Raw genomic sequence first — 23852 nt, 5'->3', positions numbered from 1 at the left:
TGTTTGTATTCTTTGCTAAAGGCAGTGTAGAAAAGAAAGTTGCCAAAAGTGTCTTTGTTTATCCTTTTGCATTGTTTTATTTTAATTATTTTTGTTTGTATGTATGTGTCTGTGTGACAAATGTGGAAAACCTCTGCATGGTTGTCCTAAAGCACATTCTGTCACAGCATTCTTTATGAATGCAGCCTTTTTCTGTATTGCTTTGTTAAATGATACTGCAATAGCCTCTGGGTTATCTCTTCATATCCTCACTAAGCATCGTCATTTGGACATGATCTCTAGGTCCAGGTTTTCCTTCAGGGTCAAAATAATCAATACTGTATTTACATGGGATGGCCATCCAAGCAAATTGAGCTGGATAATTTGTTCTGTTTTTTCCTGCAACCAGAGGACCTCAATTTCTGGTAGAAAACTTACAGATACTTTAATACTGGAACTATAAGATGAGTGTGACTGTGGGAAACATCCTGCCTGCTTTTCTACCTTTCTGTTTTTTTCTCTGTCTAGAATTGGAGCCTTCTTGTGGGAGTGCTTTATGGGGATGCAGAATGGGGTTTGCAACCTGGGATAGTTTTGTGTGCTAAATAGTCTTTATGCTGGGAGTGTTAGCCTGTCTGGTTTCTGCAGCCAGAACTTTCCTATTAGATTCACTTTAATTGTGAGTACACACAACTTTTGTTTTACTGAATTTCTGTTCCATACTCATACATATAGAATTTAATTGAGTTCCTGTACCCATAATCCTTTGAGAAACGTTAACTTAATAGTAGAAGGGCACACACCTTCTTACTGTTTTATTATAACTGTTACTGAATGCCTTTACAACATTGACTATTAATGGTTTTCTGAAACAAACACAGCAAGGTTAACCTTATGCTATACTCATGTAAATGTGTTTCTGTCATCTTTTCTTTTTGGCAAGACAAGCATTACCCCTATATGGAGAGACCACAAAGGTTCCCCACAAGGAAAATTCTAGGTCTTCAGCATCTCTCCTATGTGGATAGTTTGAAATCACTGTCACTTTATTCTGTTGCATACAGACTACTTATAGGCGATCTTTTCTTGCATACAAGGCAATATCTGACCCTGCTTTATTGGAAATGCATATCTGTAAGTCAAATGGTATACGAGTTATTCGCTCTAAAGACCTTAACCTGGTATGTGACATGAATAGAACCTGTAGGAGGGACAGATTTGTCTCCCAGAGGTTACCACACCTTTGGAACAGACTCCCACTTCATGTCAAATGGAGCACCTCATTGGTCCTCTTCAAACGCAATCTTGATGATTGGATGGGTAACTGTAAATTTACCCTGTGAGTTCCGCCTTTATCCATCTTGGACAGGGCAATAGTTGCCGATCGTGGAAATAAGGGTAGAACTTAGCTAGGCTTGTAAGGGCCCTAGGGCTATTAGCCTAGTAACTTCCAATGATCCTATGTCCTCCTCGCTTATTCAGGCTGAAATATTCAGCACATGCCTCAAAATAATGTGTTGTTAAATTCAGTGCTTATGTTTTAGATCTTCTCCAGTTATTTCCACATCTTTGTTTTGTTCTGAGATCCTACTATATATCCTTGCCCTTGTGTTGTTTTTTGTCTGTTTAAATACAGTCTTTAGTCTTGTCACAATTATATGCATCTATTGATTGCTAGGTGAAGTATCACTGGTTCATTATGCTGTATGTTCTTCTTTGTTGCGTTAAACCTGAAAATGACAAGATTACATTGTTGCCTGTAAAAGTTTTTTTTTTTTAATTATATAACCTTTAATGACACTGATCGTAGGCAGTTGTGTTCTCTTCATACTAGTATATTCCCTTGTTTGTGTATGATTTAGAAAGTAGAGGGAAATTCTAAGAAAGTTGTCACTATCCTTGACTTGTCATGTATGGTGCTATTCTTCATTTTCTTCTGCAGTGTTTCTGAAATAACCAGTAGACATTCTGCAGTAGCTCACTGTTGCTGTATTGCTGACTTATGGTACATATTCTGCAAGGACACCATATGTCCAACCAGTCTGTAAAAGTGTAGACATTTTTCTCTCTTGCCATATGTCCGCACTACAATATGCATGGTACGATGTGCTGGTACTTAAGGGAGGTATTGAAAAAAAAAATAATCAGAACTTTCTTGCTGTTTTAATCTGTATCACGGTCTGTCAGCTGTACAACCTATTACCGCTATAGTTGTTGTAGGCAGCTAAGTACTCCATTGGAGACCTTTAAACTTTTCCTTTTATTTTTTTGAAAAATGTACTTTTTATGTCCTCTAAGAAGGGGAAATATGACTGCAGTCAGTAGATCCCCTTGCAAGGATAAGCAATATATGTATTTTGACTAGGTCATGAGCATAATTATAAAGAATGTTCCATCTGACAGTGTTTCCAAGACCATGCGCAGTCATTTAAGTTCCTTAAAACCTTACATCGAAAGTATATCTTCAAGCTTTTTAGAATGCATGGGTGGCCCCATCAGCCTAGAAAAAAATAAAATGTTAAAAAAAAAAAAAAAAAAAAAAAAAAAAAGACTCCGACTTACCAGAGAAGTATGCTTTTTGTAGTTGTTGTGAATCAGCCATTGGACTGTCCAACTGCTGAACCTGTTCCTGGTGTTGGGACCCCTGGGGAGGTCAGCATGTTTCAGGTATTCAGCATATTCATGCAAACCCAAAAGGGAGAGCCAAGACTGATCCTCACTGAGGGAACTTAGGAATACCTCAAATTCTTATCTGAGAAGATGTCCCATGGACCTTTAATGGTGGTACATCTGAGGTCTGTTCTGCCTCATATTGTTTCCTTGGAGACTCCTAAGAAAGAGACCAAAAAACAAACATGCCTCAAGCTACACCTGCTCCGTCCCTTAGGGACTGTCAGCAGGAGTAGTTCAATTTCTCTGAAGGGCTTCTTTGCAACCATCAGAATTTGCTTCTCAATCAGTTTCCACACCTCATGAAAGAAATATGGAGTCATCCTCTGAAGAATATCTTTCTTCGAGTCGGAATCAGAGGGTCTGGATTACACATACCAGATTCACTCTTCCGTAAGCAATAAGTCTCTGTAGCGAATGATACAAGGTCTTCCAGTTCCTCTCATGATGAACTTACTTTTGGTAATATTTACAGAAAGATGGAACACATTAACTAGAACAGTAGGCAAATATCGGATCCTCAATAAAGATAAGACCTTATTCTTATGAAACTACCAAAACCTTTTGGTATTCCAACTGTTCTAGAGGTTTTGTAGAATATCTCTTTGTCTGCTTCTGTGGTCCTGAATCCTATCCACCTTTTCTTAAGCAGACAGCCAAATTTTATAAGGTACTCGATACTCCTAAATACTTACATAAAAACCCCGGTTCAGACTCTTCAGTTCTCTTAATTTGATTCTGCGGAATAAGATAAGATTTCCAAATTGCTTCCTTCCACCAGTACCTTACCTAATGATAAGGATAGCAGGACCATGGAGAACTATGGTAAAACAAGTTTATACATCTGACACTTTCTCCTTCCATGACATTAATTATCAGACTAACATGACCAGATGCATGATTTCTGTATTTAATGATGTGGATAAATCTGATCTCTTAACATTCCTGACTCAGACACTAAATCTTCTTTACAGGACATGCTCAACTCAGCCTATCAAGTAGCAAGGCATTATTCCATTAAAGGTAGGTATGATGTTGCTAATGCTTCTTCCAGAGCAGCTGCTACTGGTTCAGTCCTCAGAAGATTTGCCAGGCTCAGGTTGCTGTCCCTACCTGATGATGTAAAAGCCAAAACTGCGTGATGCACCTTTAGATAAAGATAACCTGTTTGGTACGTCTTCTACAGTGACTTTCCAGAAACTAGAGGTAAGACAAATGATAACGTAAGGTTTTAAACAGTTCTTAAACCTTCTCAACAAAAAGGAAATACATTTTCAAAAAAGAAATGACAGGACAAACCCAAGTCTGAATTCAAAGGAGCCAAAGGACCCTTTTCTGGAAAAAGTACAACATTCTGACCATCTTATAGCACCCCCCCCCCCCATCCACCTCTGCCAACTGCTTCCCAACATAGTACAGGAAGGCTTTGTCTTTCTTTCCCCATGTGGAGAACAGTAACTTCAGATGCTTGGGTTATGTACATAAAGACTGGGACTAGACTGCACAAGTTCTCCACTAGTACCATTAGGAATTTCTCCTGTCCCCCTCAAATCAACAACATATGGTCTTTCTGTTTTCATTAGCTTTCTTGCTTCAGGGAATTATAAAACATGTTCTTCCCTGTCAAATAGAAAAGATGGAGACCAATCCTGGAGTAATCCCTACTAAATACCTTTCTAAAAGTTCAAATGTTTCAGGCTGTTAACCTTCCAAAACTCTTTTCCTGCTGTCTTCCCCAATGCTTTCTTAGCAACGTTGGAACTGAAAGATGCTTATCTGCATATCCCTATTCATAGAAACAGACAATTTTTAAGATTTTGTGCACTGGAGTATACTTTTAATTTACTGCTTTGTCCAAGTTTATTTTTAACAAAATGCTTAGCTCTTATCATAGCAGTCTATAAACTTCAAGGTATCCATACTTCATTCAAGCCACTTCTGTTCAAACAAGTCTTCAGGAGTTGCATTTCACAACTTATCTGTTTCTCCAACTAGGATTAACTTTGAACACCAAGAAATCCACCCTGCTACCCATTCAGTGTTTGGTATTTCTAGGACATCTACTGGATTGCTCCATCATGATGGCATTCCTCCCTCAAGAAAAAGGCCATTTTTACAGCCCATTTCTTATTCCTGACAAATCTTACAACCTCAGCAAGTAAAATATTGACAGCTCTGGGCTTCATGGCATCCCCAGTTCAAGTAATTCATTATGCCAGGCTCCACATGAGGAAAACCCAGTGGTACCTAAAATCAGTTTAGACCTAGCACTACTGTCGTCTGTCTTTCCTAATCCCTCTTTTGCATTTTTTTTGAAAAAAGAACTGTTTGGTGTATCAGTCAAATAAAAATCAGTCCAACCTTTTCTTGTTCAATTTCTTCCAACAAAAAGTGTCAACAGATGCTACAGATCTTTTATGGTGAGCCTGTTTAAAAGGCATAAAACTTCAGGGAGTCTGGTCCAAACAAGACGTGAGACAGTACGTCTTCTACATGGAAGTGAAAGCTCTGATCTTCACCCTTCAGACTTTTCATTATGTTTGGATTCCAGGATCTCATCAGTTTCTAATAGATAGTACTTCAGTCACGTGGCATACCAACTAATGGGGGACAAAATCATATCTCCTTTGCAGACTTGCTGTGTTAGCTTAGCAATTCATCATAACCTTTTTCTCTAGGCTCTTACTTCTTCTGTGAGAGAAAATTCAATGGCAGAGTGCTTGAGCAGATCGAAGGCAGGCTGTCACGAATGGATGTTGGACTGAGAGGTTTTTATTCAGGTTGTCCATTAGTGGTGAACATTTTACTTTCTGTCTGAATAAACAGCTCAGACTGTTTTGCACTAGAGCTTCATGCAAAGAAGTTTGGAAAACAGGCACCTCTCTTTTCCATGGAAAAGAAAATTATTATATTCATCCCCTCCCTTTGTACTCTTACCACAGATCTTTCTGGAGATTCAGAAAGGCAATCTAGAACTGCTGTTGGTAACTCCCTTTTGGCCCAGACAGTGGTTCTCCCTCCTTTTTTACCTAGCTAAAGGCAGTCAGCACAAGTTAGCCTGCAGGACAGAACTTGCTCAAACAACAGAAGGGATCTTGCATTCAACTGAACCTAAAGACATTGAAACTCACATTTGTATGATAGGATTCTAATTAATTTTAGGCACTTTTACTCTGGGAATGTGCTACAGGTAATAACTGCCTGTGACTCTACTTAATGATAGTAAACCATAGTATACATCTCTATCAAGATGCATTTGTCATCCATTTCAGCTGTCCTACCAATTGATTCTACCCTTTCTTCAATTTTAAGGTCAAACAGCTTCTTAAGAGTGTCTTGCACATAAAGATTCACAGGAAAAATGTTCCTTCTCCTTGAGACCTGAATTATCTTCTCAAGAAATAAATCCTTTCACCTTTTGAACAAGCTTCTTCAAAATCTTTGACTTGGAAGACTGTTAGTGGCCTTAATATCCGCATCAAGGGATTCTGAGTTACAGGCTTTCATGCGGCCTCCTTCTTTCTTAGCTTTTTATAAAGATGCATTAGCTTCAGAATGTAACCCTTCCTTTATGTCAAAAGTTATGCCTGAGCTGTTTCTGAATCAGTCGTCTTCCTGCATTCTTTCATAATTCTCAAGGTAAAGGAGAAATGATTCTTCATTTGCTAGATGCCCACAGACAGCTCAGAATTTCTAGGATGAGAGAAAAAACATCAAGAAATGTATTCAACTCTATTTTTTATGCAAGTAAAAAGTTAGGCATTTCAGTTTCAAAACAAACCAGCTGATAACCGACTACCCCTTTAAATCTTTTTGTGCTACTCCCATGGTAAAGCACTTTTAAGATCAGATGAAAGCACATTCTGACAGAGCTATAGCCTCTTCTGGAGACTATTTCAAGGGACTTGACTCTTACCATTCTAGAGACAGCTACCTGGTCTCACAAAACAAACATTACAAAATTTATGCCTTTTCTATTGCCAGATCAAGGTTTGCCAGAACCATTCATCAAGGGTTCTTGGAATCCAGCTCAATTCCTCTATTCTTCATTGGCTTTGGACACCAGTTCTGTTTCTCCAGTTTTCACCGTTTTCCTTCTGAAAGTTTTGGGTATCATTCCGTAAGTCAGCAGTACTGTAACAGTGATCTAATAAAGAACATACTACAGTTGTGTAAGACCTTGTTATAACATTATATGTTTGAATAGATCACTATGGCATAACGTACACCCACCCTTCTTCACCCAGATTTCTTTCCTCTCCTTTTATCCTTTGCCAGGGTGGAACCCATTTAGTTTTTCCTCCCTGTCTTTTCTAATTTGTCTTGAGTTTATCCTCAGTGATTATTAGCCTCAGTCCATTTCCCTGGGGCAAAAAATTTCCAATGATTTTACTTCCCATATGTTCTAAGTATAAACACACAATCTCGTGAATAGCTTGATGTCCTTCGTGTTTCACTGTTGCAGTCATCACACTTGGGCTATCTGCCTGCAGGTAGACCCCAGTTGGCCCGAATACAAGAGACTTAGTATTTTTGCATCGGATGCTGTCACTTCTTCCTTGACGTCAGGTCGGCAGGGTTATAAAAACAGGCAGCCGACCCCTTTACATCAGTCTTTCTTGCTGAGGAGGAGCCCGAAGCAGAAGTAGTTTGCAAGTGCTGGTCGGCCACTACCTGAATTTTTCGTTTTCGAGTGAATAATCCTAAAGTCTTCTAAAGCTAAGTACCCCATTGGGGATCCTTTTTTCTTGCTCTAACCGATGTCAGAAAAAGTTAACAACTGTCTTGCCTATGGAAAGCAAATATCTCACAGAGATTTTCATTCTTACTGCATCACCTGTTTAGGCCCAGATCATGACATCCCCCGCTGTTGGTTTGGTGCCTTGTTTAACGCCCGAACCATTCGTCTTTGGGCTCTTGATCTCTGTATTCTGAAATGGCTTCAAGTAAGCCATCTGACTACCGATCTTTCGAAAAAACGTAAGGATAAAGACAGACAGACTGCATAGATCCAAAACTGCCGACAACGCTTCTGTTAAGCTAGTCGCCAGTCCGCTGGTACTCAGTGAGGTGCCTTTGCAGCCCCTGATGTCTGCTTCATTGGATTCGCAGGCCTCTGCTGAGACCCCAGTATGCCGTGAGATGCTTCTTTGACTCTGGAACCAGCAGATGTCTCTACCTTGGATGGGTCCGGAGCTGCTGTGCAGGCACTGGCTTCTGAGGCAGTTTTTCACTCTACTGATGTTCGAAACAAACCGACGACTTCATTTTTAACCAAAATTACCAAGTTTCTTAGGCCCAGAATACGCAGTATGCCTAGAAAACCGATGACCAAAGCACATGCTCAGGCACCCATGCCACAAAAACAAATGCTTAGAATGGCTGAAGACCTTATTACGCTGATTAGGGGAAGCCAGTCTCCCCCTGCAAAGAGACAAAGAATCCAATCCCCTTCAGGTTCTACAGACCAGGAGTCCGATGACTGTGACCTTTCTGATTATGAAGATATGCCCTTATCTGCCTATGAGGGTTCAGATGCAGAGGAATCCATTCCCTCTGCCTCCCCTCCAGAGGATTTTTCTTTTGGTGAAACCTTTCATTTCTATTGGGAATGACAAAACTATCCTCAGTCCAAAAAGAGACTCGGAGAATTTTTAGAGTTGTCTCAGCACAGTCCTTTAGCTATAGCCCCTGTTCTGGATGTTGTAGATGATGTTTTCATGGAATCCAGTCTTATTCTAGACACTTTACCACCTGCCCCTAGGAAACCAAACCAGTACTACAGAGTACCTGATACTCACAAGTTTCTTTTCAAGAATCCTACTGCTGACCCAGAGATTATTTCTCAGGGGCCTAAAGGTATTAAGGTTACTACAGCCAAAAATCCCACCCCTTCGGACAGGGATTCCAGAGCTTTGGACAGATGGGGTAAGAACATATATACCTCTGCAATGAATTGACAGTTTCTCATGCTGAAGTGCCAGCAACATATTATGGAACTTTAAACAAAAAATGGTAACTTTTCCAGATTGTGCAGAAAACAAAGAATTGCAGGAGCTTATGCACTCTGCAAACCAAGTTATTAAGCATACTTTGCAGTGTGGCTTTGATGCCCTAGAAGCATTTGCAGGGCAGCAGTCACTGGCTCTGTACTGAGAAGACTTGCTTGGCTGAAGGATCAGACCTTGCCAGATCATGTCAAATCTAAATTACTAGACGCTCCTTTGAATAAGGACTGTTTGTTTGGCACCAGAGCGGAAGAGGTTCTTAAAAAGATGAAAGAAAAAGCTAAATCTATGCATACTGTTAAAGAATTCCTGCAAGTACAACCCCCTAGATTCAGTAGGCATTGCCCTTTAAAACACTGGTCCTTTCCAGACCCCTCCAGGCCTTCCCAAACAAGACCCAGGGGAAACGGACCACCCAGACTACAGTCTCAGGGTATGCAAAGATTTAAGCAGTGGAGTGCCCCCACCCCTAAAGCAGGGAGTGGTAAGCCACTTTCTTATGGAAAAAACTCACAAATACATCTTCACTCTATTTTCCAGCCCTGCCCAATTGCTTGTGCCCCTAGGAGGAAAACTTGACGTCATGCAAAAAACTGGATGTCCATCACTCAGGACCGATGGGTCCTCAACATTGTATCCCAAGGGTACAAATTTTATTTCTATTCACTGCCAACCCCAAGCGGGTTTCCAGACCTCCTCCAAACCAGTGGGCAGAGGCCTAAAACCAAATACTTTCCCTGCTCAATATCGGAGCTATTCAGCCTGTTCCAGTCGAACACAGGGGTCAAGGATTCTACTCCAGACTCTTCCTGGTACCCAGGAAAGAGGGTTCTTGGCACCCAATCCTGGATCTTTCAATTCTCAACACCTTCCTGTTGGTACCAAAATTTAAGATGCTTACCCTGCAACAGCTTCTTCCTATGTTAGCCAAGGATGCCTGGTTAGTCACCCTAGACTTAAAAGAAGCCTATCTGCACATCCCCATAAGGGAGTCATGCAGGAAGTGTCTATGTTTCAGGGCAGGGTCTATGCATTATCAGTTCTCTGCACTTCCCTTTGGCTTATCTACTGCCCTCAGGGTATTCACGAAATGCCTGGCTGCAGCCATTGCATATTGCAGGCAGAGAAATATCCAAATTTACCCGTACTTGGACGACTGCCTGATTCAGGTGGACAGTCAGAAATTGCTACTGCTTCAGCATCTGACATTTGTAAAAAGCCTTCCCACTTCATTGGGGTACACCATCAATGAAAAGAAATCACAACTGGTACCCAATCAAAAGATTGTATTCCTGGGAGCAAGCTTGGACACAACTTCCCAGATGGCATTCCTCACTTCAGAAAAACAGGTCTCTCTGACAGACTACTTCAAACAAATGGCCACCAGAACCCAGCTATCTGCAAGAAAAATACAGCAAGCCCTAGGTTCATGGCCTCATGTATACTGCTAATTCCATATGCAAGACTGCATATGAGGAAACTTCAATGGTACTTAAAAAGCCTTTGTTGCCAGCATTCTCAGGACCTGGAAACAGTCATTCCTATCATACCCTGTTTAAGGACAGAGTTCCTTTGGTGGGCAGAAGCATGCAACCACATCAAGAGACTGCCTTGTACTCAACTCCATGCCACCCAGACCCTGACCACATATGCACCAGACTATGCATGGGGGGCTCACATGGCTGGCAAATGTATTCAGGGCCACTGGAGCCCAAGTCAAATTCATCTGCACATCAAACAAAAAGAGATGCTAGCTGTACAGAATGCCCCGACAGCTTTCAGATACCTACTCTTGCCAGGACAGCTGCTGATAAAAACAGACAACACCACAGTTGTATGGTACATCAACAAGCAGGGGGAAACCCATTCTTACCCACTCTGCAGGTTAGCCGTGCCTTCTGGAATAGACATCAAAGTCCATCAATAAGCTCAATTCCTGCCAGGCAAACAAAACTCACTGGCAGAATTGAGCAGAAATCTCCTAGACCCACACGAGTGGAAATTGGAGCCCAGCACCTTCAACCTTCTGATTCAGAAATGGGGACCCCAGAGGTGGATCTCTTTGCCTCCCCCTACAACCACCAGCTAAGCAAATTCTGCACCAGGAACCTTCACAGCAGGGAGTGAAAAGTGGATGCCCTATCCTTTCAATGGTTAAACCTCTCAATTTATGCTTTTTCCCCTCTGCCCCTCCTCTCAAGATAAAACAAGACAGGCCAAGGACAATTCTGATTGCCCCAGACTGGCCACTCCAGCACTGGTACCCACTCCTGCACAGCCTGACAACGGTGCCACCCTGGCACCTACACCAGACCCCAACCCTGCTTTCTCAGCAGGAGGGACAGATTTTGCATCCACAATTGCAAACCCTAAATCTTGCAGCCTAGCTTATTCCTTAAATACTACACCAGCAACCCTAAGCAGACGGGTGCTGGATGTCATCCTTGAAGCCAGAAGGCCCAGTACTAGAAAATTCTATGCTGAAAAGTGGAAAAGGTATTGTTCTTTGATTCAGTCTAAAGGAAAGGACACAGCACTGCCCTGCTTACCTCTAATCCTGGATTACCTAGCAGAACTACTCTACAGAGGCCTATCCTTCTCCTCCATTAAGATCCATGCCTCTGCCATTTCGCCTCATTACAATACTGAGTCACCTCTGTTCTTTCACCCTCTTATCAAACAGCTCCTGAGAGGGCTAAACAACTTAGGGCCACCAAGGAGAGCACCCACCCCTGCTTGGGACCTTAACTTTGTACTGGAAAAGCTCACACTTCCCCCTTTTGAACCTGCTGATTCAGCAGAGTTAAAATTCCTCTCTTGGAAAACAGCATTGCTTCTAACCATCACTTCAGCTAGAAGAGTGTCTGAGTTACAAGCACTGATGGCTGTGGAACCCTTCCATTATTTTTCCATGCTGACAGGGTTTCCCTCAGGACTAACCCTTCCTTTATGCCTAAAGTGGTGTCCAGTGTGGCTCTCAACCAATCCATCCAGTTGCCAACCTTCTTCTCTAATCCTCAAAATAAAGGGGAAAGGATACTGCACTCTTTGGACGTGCACAGACAGCTGAGGTTCTAAGCCTTTCAGAAAATCTGACCAGTTGCTACTCAGCTTTGCAACAGGGGCAGAGGGCAAGGCCATTTCAAAACAAACCATTTCCAAATAGGTAGCCCACTGCATCCATTTCTGCTACAAGCACCATGGAAAACCAACCCCTCTGGGGGTCAGAACACATTCCACTACATCTACCTCTTTCTCAGGGGAGTCCCTACCAGGGACATCCTGGAAGCTCCTACCTGGAGTTCTGTACACACCTTCACCAAGCATTACCACCTGCCTATCTTTTCATAAATCCAGGGCAGGTTTTGCTACAACAGTCTTGCAAGGCCCACTAGCCAGCCCTAACTTCTTGACTGCCTCCACCCTTCTTCAGCTTTGAGAATCAAACCAAGTGTGATGACTGCAACAGTGAAACACGAAGAACATAGTACAGCTGTGTACACTTACCATAAATGTAGATGTTCGAGTGTATTCGCTGTTGCAGTCCTGGTTTCCCTCCCTCCAGCCGCCTGGTTTTCTCTGTGTCTCCTCTCTATGGCTATTCCTACTGGTATTGGTATTTAATTTTTACTGGTGGTGTTTTCCCCACCATATCCTAGCTCCCTATTTGGGGGCTCCTGACATTTGGGGCAAGAAAAACTGTTGTAATGGCGTCGGCTGTCTGTTTTTATACCCCTGACATCAAGGAAGAAGCGACAGCATCCACCGCAAAAATACTATGACTCTGTTATTCGGGCCGACTGAGGGCTACCTGCAGGCAGATAAGCCAAGTGTGAGGACTGCAACAGTGAATACACTTTAACATCTACATTTATGGTAAGTGTACACAACTGTACTTTACTCATACTTGCCTAAGATTTTGTGGACTGTCCAGACATACAGTATACTTGGTAAGGTATGTCCCATAAATCAGCAATACTCAAAAGTGATCTGTTTGAACATCTATCACTATGACAAGGTTTTAATCAATGTACTTTTTATTGGATTGTGTTGTCAGTCACTTTCTCGTTATTGGCTGCTTAGCAGGAAAGCATTGTTTTGCTAATTTTTGCTGTTATTTTTTGCTTTATCTTATTAATCTCTTCAATGTGCCATTTCTTGAGTAATATCCCAAACTGCGTGCAACTTGTATAATATAACATACTTAACTGATTAGTACACATTAACTCAGTTTGTGTCAATTTGCTAAGCTTACTGTATGTTTATGGGATGTTTTTTGTATATACAGTTAAGGTTACTTTTTCTTTTTCAGGGAAACTTGAGTCCCCCAAATTAAAGTGTACCTACTGTGAAAAAGGCTTTGCAAAGAACTTTGACCTCCAGCAGCACATTCGAAGGTACAGTGCACTTGTGGTTTCTTGATAGGCCAATATATACAAACACCAAAGAAAACCAAAAATTTATCGATGCATTGTGAATACGAAAGCAGCAATAGGGACTGTAGTTCTTGTAGCATTATAAAAAGAGTATTTTAAAATGAAGAACATAGTTTCTAGGTGGGCAAATGCAGAAACAAAAGCATGCGTACTGTGGCAGAACTGTAGCCCAGCTATGTATGTGGCACAGGGAGATGAAGCCGTGACTGTAGCACAGGTTATTCAAATTTGCGTAGCAACTTTTTCCCTGTAAGTGTTGGCTAGGGGATTTTGGGAGAGACTGGATGATGCTTAATTGCCCATTTTGGTGTAGATTCAGTGGTTCTGCATCACTGATTGCCATCAAACATGTAGAGGCTTGGGAAGCACTGAAATAGTGAGGACAGGGGACATGAGCTTGCTGCTTCCAGGCTGTTAACAATAGCCTTCATCATTTGTGGGTAGCAGTGTACACACGTATAGGGAGGGAGGAGTCTATATCACTTCATCGAAATTTGCTTACCTCAAACAGCTGTTCATCAAACCAACATCTTCAAATGTTCCCATCAGCAAATGTTTTTCCTGGGGAACAAAGTCACTTGGCGAACATACAGAAATTTCCCTTTTCCCCACTGTAGTGCGATCTCGGAGTTGATATATGTAAGTAAAGGGGTGTGGGAGCACAGCCCCTCACTTTGGTGGGTTTGATATACTGTAGTGTGTGTATAGATAAGTATGCTGGTCAAGTGATTTTTTACCATGAGAAAAACATTTGCTGATGTGAATGTTCGATGAAGAGCCATTCAATGATGTCTGTTCGATGAGTAGCTGTTCAAGGTAAGCAAACTGCGATGAAATTATGTAGTCCCGGGAGGGAGTAGGGGGAATTTCAGTGACATGGGTACTCATTTCAGCCATCAGGGACAAGGTTGCAACTGTGTAGAAATGTTCCCCTCACCAGACTGTGAGTGAGAGAGAACATACAACCTCATTGACTGCCTAGGTGGCAGCCACTCTGGTTGGCACTTGCCCTTGCACTTGGGATTCCTTAGTCGCAGGGAAGTGGATGGGCTTAAGCTTAATTGCAGGACGTTTGATAGTTGTTAGATACTGAGGTAAAAATAACATAGAACATTTTGTAGTATAATTTTGTGTTTTGTAGGAACTGGTGCCATAAAAGGTCCATTGCAGTGCTTATATTTACTTATTACCCTTTCTGTGAACAGAATTTGAATTTCAATGGACTAAACATCATCTGCATTAATGTGTAGACAGAGCTTGCCACTGTTAGTTAATGCAGCCCAGTAAGACAGAGATAACAGTTGAGTGAATGCTGGAGGCAGCTTTAGCAAGTCAGTGGCTAGAACTGCATTTGTTTAGATATCTACTCTCAAAAAACTATCTGACTTTAATTTGTAAGTACCAACTAATTCTTTTAACATCAGTCAGAGAGAGAGATATTTTTTTTGGTGGGGGGAGTTAACATTTATTTTTGACTCCTGTGGTTCTTTGGTTTAATTACTAATACCCTCTCCATTTTGGTGAATTATTGAAATATAGTCTCTGTTAAGGTTGAAATTTGCTAACTTCCTCATACATTGGCTTAATAATTTGGTGTTGTCATCAAATCCTGGTTCAAAATTTCCATGTGCATGTGCATTCCATGGAAATAAATTTCAGAGGCAAACTTGGTCAGTTGTAAAGTTTTCTTCTGATGTTCTTCATATTGAACACTGTTGCAGTAGCCTTAGCTAAATGGGTTATATCCTGCCAAGGATATAATGGCCGGTCAGCTTCTAAAGCTTCAGGGCACCTTCCACATGCCCTACCAAGCAGCTTGAGCTGCGCTAACTAAAAGACAAGTTTGGGCATGAAGGCTTTCAGAGCTTTCCTGCCAGCAGAGAGAGGGAGGCTATACCGTGAAAAGACAATGCTTTGCATAAAAAAAAAAACAAGGGGATGAGGGAGGGAGCGGCTACTGCAACAGTGATCATTCTAATATATGCTATAATGCTAAGTTCAACTTATGCAGCTGTACGATGATTGCTGCTTCAGTAGCCTTAGCTGTATGGGTAGATTTCCACCTCCCAAATATAGTTAGCCATGGTAGTTTCTTTTTTTTTTTTTTTTTTTTTTTTTTCTTTCAACTTATCCATTTCTTTACTATACTATAGATGTAATGGGATCCTATCTCGCCTACATTCATGACAGATGGGTTCGGAGCCGATCCATCGGCTCCGACTCGGCAACTTATACACTAGCACGAAGTCTCTCATTGGCTGGGCTACTCCCTATCCCAGGATGCACTACACCTGCTTCCCTAGATCTCGTTTGCCGCTTTACAAGCTGGACGTGGTCTCGACTTGGCTGGAGCTAAGTGGTTCTTTTTACCTTTATTGGTCCTTGACCTTGGGGTTTTTGTCATATATTAACCAAACAGCTGTTTTAACAGCTATTCTTTATACTATTTGTGACTTTTGAGTGCTTGAGTGTCTTCTGGTACTTTATTTTTTTCAGTCGGGCAAGGCCCGTTTAAGTTAGAGGGCCTTTGCCCTACCCTTGTGTACTATTTAATTTTAATTTCCCTTTGTGGTTAATTGTTTTTCGGGCCAAGCCCGTTTAAATTAGAGGGCTTTGGGCCGTTGGACTTGTTGTGTCTGTTTGTTTGTGAGGTAAATTTTTCCTAAGTGCTCGCGCCAGTGTGTCTCGTGCTTTTCAGTTGGCGCTTTTTTGTTATAGTGCTACTTTTTGTTGTAAAGTCATACTTGTTGTAGGGCCTGTACTATGTCTAAAGAACAAAAGTCAGGTTTTAAAAAATGCACTCGGTGCAGTTATAAAATGTCCATAACAGACAGCCATTCAATCTGTGTTTATTGTTTGGGGCCGAAACATCTGCAAGAGACTTGTAGCGTATGTCATGCTTTTTCTGCTAGAGTTCTTCAAGAACGTAAGAACAAGCTGATATTGAAAGGGCTTATCAAACCTTCTTTTGAGGAAGCCTTAAATCCTCCTGTTGCTTCCAAAAAGAAAAGATCGTCGGCAGCGACAAGTCCGTCGGAGCCGACTTCTAAAAGACAAAATTGACCTCTTCTTCCTCGGCTCCACTGACTTCGGGGCCGAGGGTCGAAGGGTCTGCCTCGATACCTCCTACTTCGGCTCCATTGCCTTCGGAGCCGCAAGTTGGAGTATCGAGAGGTGAATCACCTCCATCGGTTCCAATGGCTTCGGAGCCGGTGGAAGTGTGCAGCTCAGACTCTTCCCCCTCGGCTCCGAAGAAGGCTCCTTCGGTGCCGATGGTGGTCCATGATGTGGTGGAGTCGGCGCCGATAGTTTTGGAGCCATATCGGAGCCGGTCCCCTTCTCTCTCGGAGCCGAGAAGAAAGTCTTCTCGAGTGTCTACCTCCTCTAAATCCTCAAAACTGTCAGATTCGGACCTGGATAGGGTTTTACAGAGGCTATTCCAGTCTCCAATGTTTACTAAAATGGTCTCGGCTCCAGCACAGTTTGCTTCGGAGCCGATCCCCCCTCCAACACATTTGATTCCTCCTCCAACCTCTTCGGAGCCGTTGGAGCCGGTGGTGGTGGAGCAATGTGGAGCCATACGGTCAGAGCAGAGACCCCTTACAGGCCTCTCGACTCCGACTGTGCTTCCTACCCTGTTCTCCGGTTCAGGGTTTGGTACTGCGACCTCTTCAGCCGGGCCCGAGGGGAATACTTTGGGATTGGGTGCTTCGGTGCCTAGTCTTCCTCTCGGAGCATCGGATGCTGGAATTCCCAGTGCCATTGTGGCCTCTAGACCAGTGACCTCTTTGGATTCTGGAGGTCCGGCCTTTGAGGCCATGAGGAGCGCGCTGGCCATGCCTTTGCCGGTTCAACAAGTTTCTACCTCACCGTCCCTAGATTTGGAGACTGGTGCCTCTGTTGTGTCACAGCCCCCCGGCAGCGGGGCCCCAGGGCCTGAGGATACCCCCATCGAGGTTCCTTCTTCCTGGTGGTCCGTCCGAAACTGCTTCGGACGAACCCCCACGGAAGAAATTGTGTAAGAGGAAACACGTAGACTCCCAAGATGAGTCTATTACATCGGATACTGACCTCGATGACGCAGAAGGGTCCCCCAAATCATCTTCGGATGATATCTCCTTCTCAGATATCTTGGAGATTCTGAGACAGAGAGGTGACTGGCAAGCCAAAACCCCTTCAGCTGAGGAGTCAGTCTTCCTCAAGGCCTTTGGGGCCCAACCTTCCGCCTCCTGGGTGTCTCCACCCTTCGATGAACTCCTTGATTTGGTTTCTCGAAGGGTGTGGGAACACCCTGATTCTGTGGAACCTGTGCCTGCGAGGCCCAATAAATTTTTATCAGCCCCCAGAAGGAGTTTCTCACAAAGGGTGTGCCTGTAGATGCTTTGGTGGTGGCTTCTGCCACACAGCAGGACGTGGCAGAGGCTTCGACGTCTATTCATCCTCCTAATAAGGACTCTAGGAGTATGGATAGGTACGGGAAGCGTACCCTGTCCTCAGCAGCCTTTACCTTACGGTCGCTGAACTACTTGTGTCATTTTACGAGGCTCCAAAGAGATCTTCTCAAAGAGCTAAATGACTCTCTTGTTGGTAATCTACCTGAGGCGCTGGCCCCGACTGTTGGCGCACAGATGACTACCCTTTTTTCCATCGTTAACTCGTCCATGAGGCTCATTTCGTATGCGGCCGAAGGGGCGAGTAGAGCAGCGGGAACAGGCGTTGCCCTCAGGAGGCAAGCCTGGTTACGCTTGTGTTCGCTCACGGAGGCCTTCAAGTCTTCCTTCACGACGCCGGCTTTGATGGGTCATCTTTGTTTGGACCCAAGGTGAAGGACACACTAACTCGGTGCGAGCAGGAGGGCAAGACTTTGACTGCCGTTGGGGCCCGTTTTTCCGCTCCTTCCAGGCCTTATCCCAAGGCTGGGAGAGGAGGGAAAATGTGGTTTAAAAAATCCCAAAAGTCTTTCTCTACTCCACCCAGTGATTCCCCCTCCAGAGGCAGGGGGGGGGGGATTTTGGAAGACGCCGCCCCAGAGGTGGCAGAGGCCCCCGTAACTCTGGAGACCGCAATTCCTTTCGTGGTTCTTCATACAACCAGCGTTCCTGAGTTGTTGCCCGACTGTGCAACTCCGGAGCCAGTCGGGGTCGCTGCGCGCACCCACTAGCTTGGGATTCTATAACAAGCGATCGGTGGCTGCTTCGATCATTACCGGAGGATATATCATACCCTTCAACAAACCCCCCCTTTCTTTAAGGGAAATCCCGGACGTACCACCCAGTCAGCGGGATCAGGCAGCATTAGAGGTTTCAAAGCTGCTAGAAAAAAGAGCCATCCAGCCTGTCCCCATCGACCAGATCGGATCAGGAACTTACTCAAAGTTATTTTTGGTACCAAAAAAGACAGGGGACTTCAGGCCCATTTTGGACCTCAGTTCATTGAATCGTTTCGTAAAGAAGTCCAAATTCCGAATGGTCACTCTTCAATCTATTCTTCCTTTGCTGGAAAAATGCATGGATGTGCTCCATAGATCTCCAGGACGCTTACTATCACATTCCCATAGCTCAAGAGTCCAGGAGACATTTACGCTTCCACCTCAGAGCCAGTCATTTTCAATTCCGAGCACTGCCCTTTGGTCTCACCACAGCCCCCAGGGTGTTCACCAAATGTCTGCCAGTGGTAACTGCTCACCTGAGAAGTCTGGGATTCCAGGTGTTTCCTTATCTAGACGACTGGCTCCTTACTGCCACCTCCGAGCATCTACTACTCCAAGCGCTCAGAGCCACGTTCACCTTGGGCCGTTTCTTGGGGATCACGTTCAATTTGCAAAAATCTGTACTACAGCCATCTCAGCGTATTACTTTCATAGGCGCAGACTTAGACACAAAAGAATGCGCGCCTATTTACCGCAGCAAGAATTCAGGTCTTACAAGATCAAGTCAAATCCTGTCTCCCCCTACAAAGAGCCCCGGCCCATCGGATCCTACAACTGTTGGGCTCGATGGCGTCGACCATACTCTTAGTTCCCTTGGCCAGACTTCACATGCGAATTTTACAATGGCTACTGTCGGTTCAATGGTCCTATCAGGAACTTCCCTTGAACCACTTAATCATAATCATGGAAAGTTGCCGTCGAGATCTTCATTGTTGGCTTCTCCAATCAAATCTCGACCAGGGGCGACCCTTTATACCTCAACGTCCCATTGCCACTGTGACTACGGACGCCTCCCAGGTAGGGTGGGGGGGTCATTACCTGGACAGGTCGGTCCAAGGCACATGGCAGATCCAGGATACGCATTTGCATATCAATGTCCTGGAGATGAGAGCGGTACTATTGGTACTCCAAGCTCTCCATCACGCTCTCCCACAGGGCCCGATTACTATCCTATCCGACAACATGTCGGTGGTGTGATACATAAACAAGCAAGGTGGAACCAGGTCTTACCCACTATGCAGAGAAGCCATGAGACTTTGGCACTGGGCGGTAGCTACCAACCGCTTTCTAATGGCAACGCACATACCGGGGAAGTCCAGTGTGATTGCGGACAGATTAAGCAGGACCATTCTTTTACCCCACGAGTGGTCCCTCAAACAGAGTATAGCTGCGAAAATCTTTGACAGATGGGGTCTTCCTTGCTGCGACCTGTTTGCCAGCCCTCACAATGCGAAATGCAGAGAGTTCTTCACACTGTTTCCTTCTCAGGGACAGATTCCCAGGGACGCTCTGACTCACATTTGGCCCCCCGGTCTTCTCTACGCATTCCCTCCGTTCCCCCTCCTACCGAGGGTGATACAGAAGGCTATTTACTTGGAGAGCGAGATGATTTTGATTGCCCCGCACTGGCCACGTCAAGTTTGGTTTCCCTTCCTACAGAGGCATGCGATAGAAGGTCCATGGTTTCTGGATCCGGTGCCAGACCTGTTGACTCACCAGTCAGGACGGCGTCATCCGTCTCTCGGGTCCTTGAAGTTGGCAGCATGGTTACTCCACTTCCATCCTTAGTCCGAGACAATGCTCTTTCGCCGGACGTGGTCCACATACTGTCTTCTTCTCATAAACCTTCCACCATCAAACTTTATTCCAGTAAATGGAAAAGGTTTGCCTTCTGGGCTCATGAACGGGGTATAGATCCTCTCACTGCACCAGTATCGGAGGTTCTGAATTTTCTGGCCTCCCTTTTTCAGTCGGGCTCTTCAGTTTCTACCATTAAGGTTCAGTTAGCAGCGATCTCTAATTTTCATGCTTCTTTTGAACCTTCATTGATGTCTCACAAACTTTGTAAGGCTTTCCTTAAAGGGGCTTGGCTCCTTAGGCCTCCTTTATCTCAGCCTGTTCCCCCTTGGGATTTGAATATGGTTCTTGCTGCCCTAACTGCCTGTCCTTTCGAACCAGCTGCTACTTGTGATTTAAAATTTCTGTCTTGGAAAACGGCCTTTTTAATAGCCATAACATCTGCTAGGCGAGTTTCAGAACTTCAAGCTCTTTGTTCTGATCCTCCCTATTTGATTTTTCACAAGCATAGAGTTTCATTGAAATTAAACCCTGCATTTATACCAAAGGTGGCCTCCTCTTTCTGTATGCAACAAACTATAGAACTCCCTGTCTTTTTCCCAGAATTCTCCAATAACGCAGAATATACTTTGCATCAATTGGACGTACATAGACAACTACGTTTTATTTGAATAGAACCGCTCAAACGCGAAATCAAATCAGTTGTTTGTTTCTTTTGCAGCGAACAAATTGGGTCAACCAGTAACAAAAGCCTCCATATCTAAATGGATTAAAGATTGTATCATTTTTATTTATTCACAGGCTAATAAAGACATTCCCTTTCCAGTCAAGGCTCATTCTACCAGGGCAATGGCTACTTCCGTAGCTTTTCACTCCAAGTTATCAATAGATGATATTTGTGCTGCGGCAACCTGGACTTCTCCGCACACTTTTATTTCTCATTACAAATTGGATGTGGTTTCTCGAGGCAGAGCTTCCTTTGGTTCCACAGTTCTCAGGAGTGTGTTCCAATGAGCCACCGGGATGTAGGTGCTAGGGACGCTGTCCCATCTGTCATGAATGTAGGCGAGATAGGATCCCATTACATCTTTTAGTTATGTACTTACCATAACTTCGGATGTATGGGATCCATCTCTACATTCATAAGTACCCACCCTCCTTCCCCTTCCATTTGGATTTAGAGGAGCTGTAGTCACTTTTTCTTGGCGTTCTTTCTTGAAGAACTTTAGTTGGTTATAGTGACTAATAGTGTTTTCTGTGTTTACATGGGTGTATGAAAGCGAACAAACAAGATCTGGGGAAGCAGGTGTAGTGCATCCTGGGATAGGGAGTAGCCCAGCCAATGAGAGACTTCGTGCTAGTGTATAAGTTGCCGAGTCGGAGCCGATGGATCGGCTCCGAACCCATCTGTCATGAATGTAGGCGAGATGGATCCCATACATCCGAAGTTATGGTAAGTACATAACTAAAAGTTATGCTTAATCAAAACTTGTACAGAATCCTACGCATCACACTTCCCAGTTGATGCCCTTTGCAGAATTGCAGGGGTCACTCTTCTTCCTCCTTCCCCCATCTCTTTCCTTCTGTCTCTAGTCAGAGAGTCTAACCAATGCCTAATAGCCTATTTCAACTGCTGATACTGCAACCAAACTCCTCCGGTAGTACACACTTAATATTGAACCCTGCCAAGCCCTCAGAATTTGATTTAAGAGATTTGTGGCTCTGAAAATGGATGAGAGAGATCAGTACATAATCTATCACACCTCATCTAACCAGTTTATCCCAGTAGTAGCATTTGTTGATCATAAATAATCATCTTTTAATAAACAAGAATGCGATATTCTTAAGATTCCAGTGTATGTACTGAAAAAGACATTGTTTTGCAATGTAACACACACATTACAGGTAAAGGTAAAGTTGTATAGCCGCAAAACATTCAGTCTACAGAACATGTCATTTTTCTAACAAAGTAGAAAAGAGAGGCAAGGGACAGACTAAAAGGGAGATTTCTAAACTGAACTTACAAGGATAAAAGAACGTTACTGTAAGTGGAAAAAAAGAGGAAAAAACCTGAAGTTAACAACATGGCGTAAACTAGGAAAGTACAAAGATTGCTAGATGAGGATTGTTTACTTATAAATTAAATAAGTGGTGAAAAAATGAGATTAATAGACGTAAAGATAATTATTTTGTAACAATTGAAAGAACAGGCATTATGGAATTTGAAGTGGGAGATTCTTCTATTTTTGTCAGAAATTATATAGTAGTAGTTCTATTTTTGTCAGAAATTATATAGTAGTAGTAGTTAGAGATTCAGTTATTAGAGGAGCTGATGCTTAACATTTGCAGAGAGGATAATGTACATTGAATAATGCCATACTTTGTTAGCAGCAAAGGGTCTTCGAATGCCTTAATATGTGGAAGTATGGAGCTGTTTTTATTCATGCTGGTTTAAAAGATCTCATCTTTAAGGACTCATTGACAGTTTGTTGGGAACTTATTATCGTAAGTAACATACCTTGTAAAGGTGTTAGGATGTATTTTTCACAAATCACATATTGAAAGAAGAGCCAGATAAGTGTGAATGAAAAGATCTTTTGGTTAAATACCTACATGAAAACAAAAAATGGCCTATTTAAAAAAGTTGAGATGTTTAGAACATCCAAGCCTAATTTTTGGGCACACGTGTATTCAGACAGGATGTAGTCTACTTGTCAGGACAAGGGAAAATAAGTTTTACAGCAGATATATTGCAGTATTTGACTAACACGAGGCAAGACTTTTGCCAAGTCAGAAAGTTAACATTTCAGAGAGAGCAAAATTAGATTTATCTGTGCTGTTTGCTAATGATAGTAGCATTAGTAATAAAGTTGGAAAATGTGCCCTGTTCACTTAATATCAATGATGATGTTTGTGAAACATGTTTAAAGAACAATGACTAGAACAAATTCTTTTCAGAGTATGAATGTTTTTACTGTAACAAACATTCTAACAAAAACAAATTAGGTGGAGGTATTATGGTGATGATTAGATATTATGAGAACTGTAAATATTAAATGATGATAGCAGCTCAAACTGACTGATGGTTTGGGTGTGTGGAAGGTGCGCTGAAGCTTTGGAAGCTGGCTGGTTGTTATATCCTTGACAGGATATAACCCACATAGGTAAGGCTACTGCAGATTTGATCATTCAGATATCTGCTGTTATGGTAAGTTTACTTGCACTACTGTAATGTACTGAAATTAAATTAGATTGTATATATGACCTAAGGATACTTTACTGTGACCTTACAGTAGAGTTGTATTTGTTATTCATAAGTTCATTTAAGTAGGGGGAAATTACATAAGGTTGGACATACGTACTTGTTAAATCCTTTTTTTTTTTTTTTTTTTTTTTTTACAGGAAAGGGTTATAGGACAAACTCAGTCATATAAGTCTATAGTGAAATAATGGAGAAGGTTAGTTGGGATAAATTGCTGTCAGAAATGAAGACTGGGACTTGAAATCATTTATCAGCATGCATATATTGAAAATAGATTTATACATTCCTATAGTGTTATGTATTATAATAATATAACAACAGCTGTAAATGAAAAATGTGCTGTATTGTAGTTTTGTAGATTTAACAGCAGACAGCACACAATTGTCTCACGAGTACAGCCCATAAAGCAAAACAATAAACCATTACAGCCCACAAGACATAACAATAAACCAAACACACTAGTCATTGGTGACTCAATTGAGAGACACAAC

At 42.8% G+C, this 23852-nt stretch overlaps 1 protein-coding gene across 1 annotated transcript in view; it reads left to right on the top strand.

Moving 5' to 3' along the window:
* Positions 1 to 23852, top strand: part of ZNF341 (zinc finger protein 341) — a 1063660-nt gene that overhangs the window by 402243 nt on the left and 637565 nt on the right. The window contains exon 7 of the mRNA XM_044089011.1: positions 12970 to 13054. Coding sequence (XP_043944946.1) covers positions 12970 to 13054 — 85 coding nt within the window. The remainder of the gene's footprint in view (positions 1 to 12969; positions 13055 to 23852) is intronic.

Source organism: Protopterus annectens, chromosome 12.part0 (assembly GCF_019279795.1).
Source record: "Protopterus annectens isolate FY-2018-M chromosome 12.part0, PAN1.0, whole genome shotgun sequence".
NCBI classification, from domain to species: Eukaryota; Metazoa; Chordata; order Ceratodontiformes; family Protopteridae; genus Protopterus; species Protopterus annectens.
Note: the sequence above shows the minus strand (reverse complement) of the source record. Positions and strands in the feature narration are given on the sequence as shown.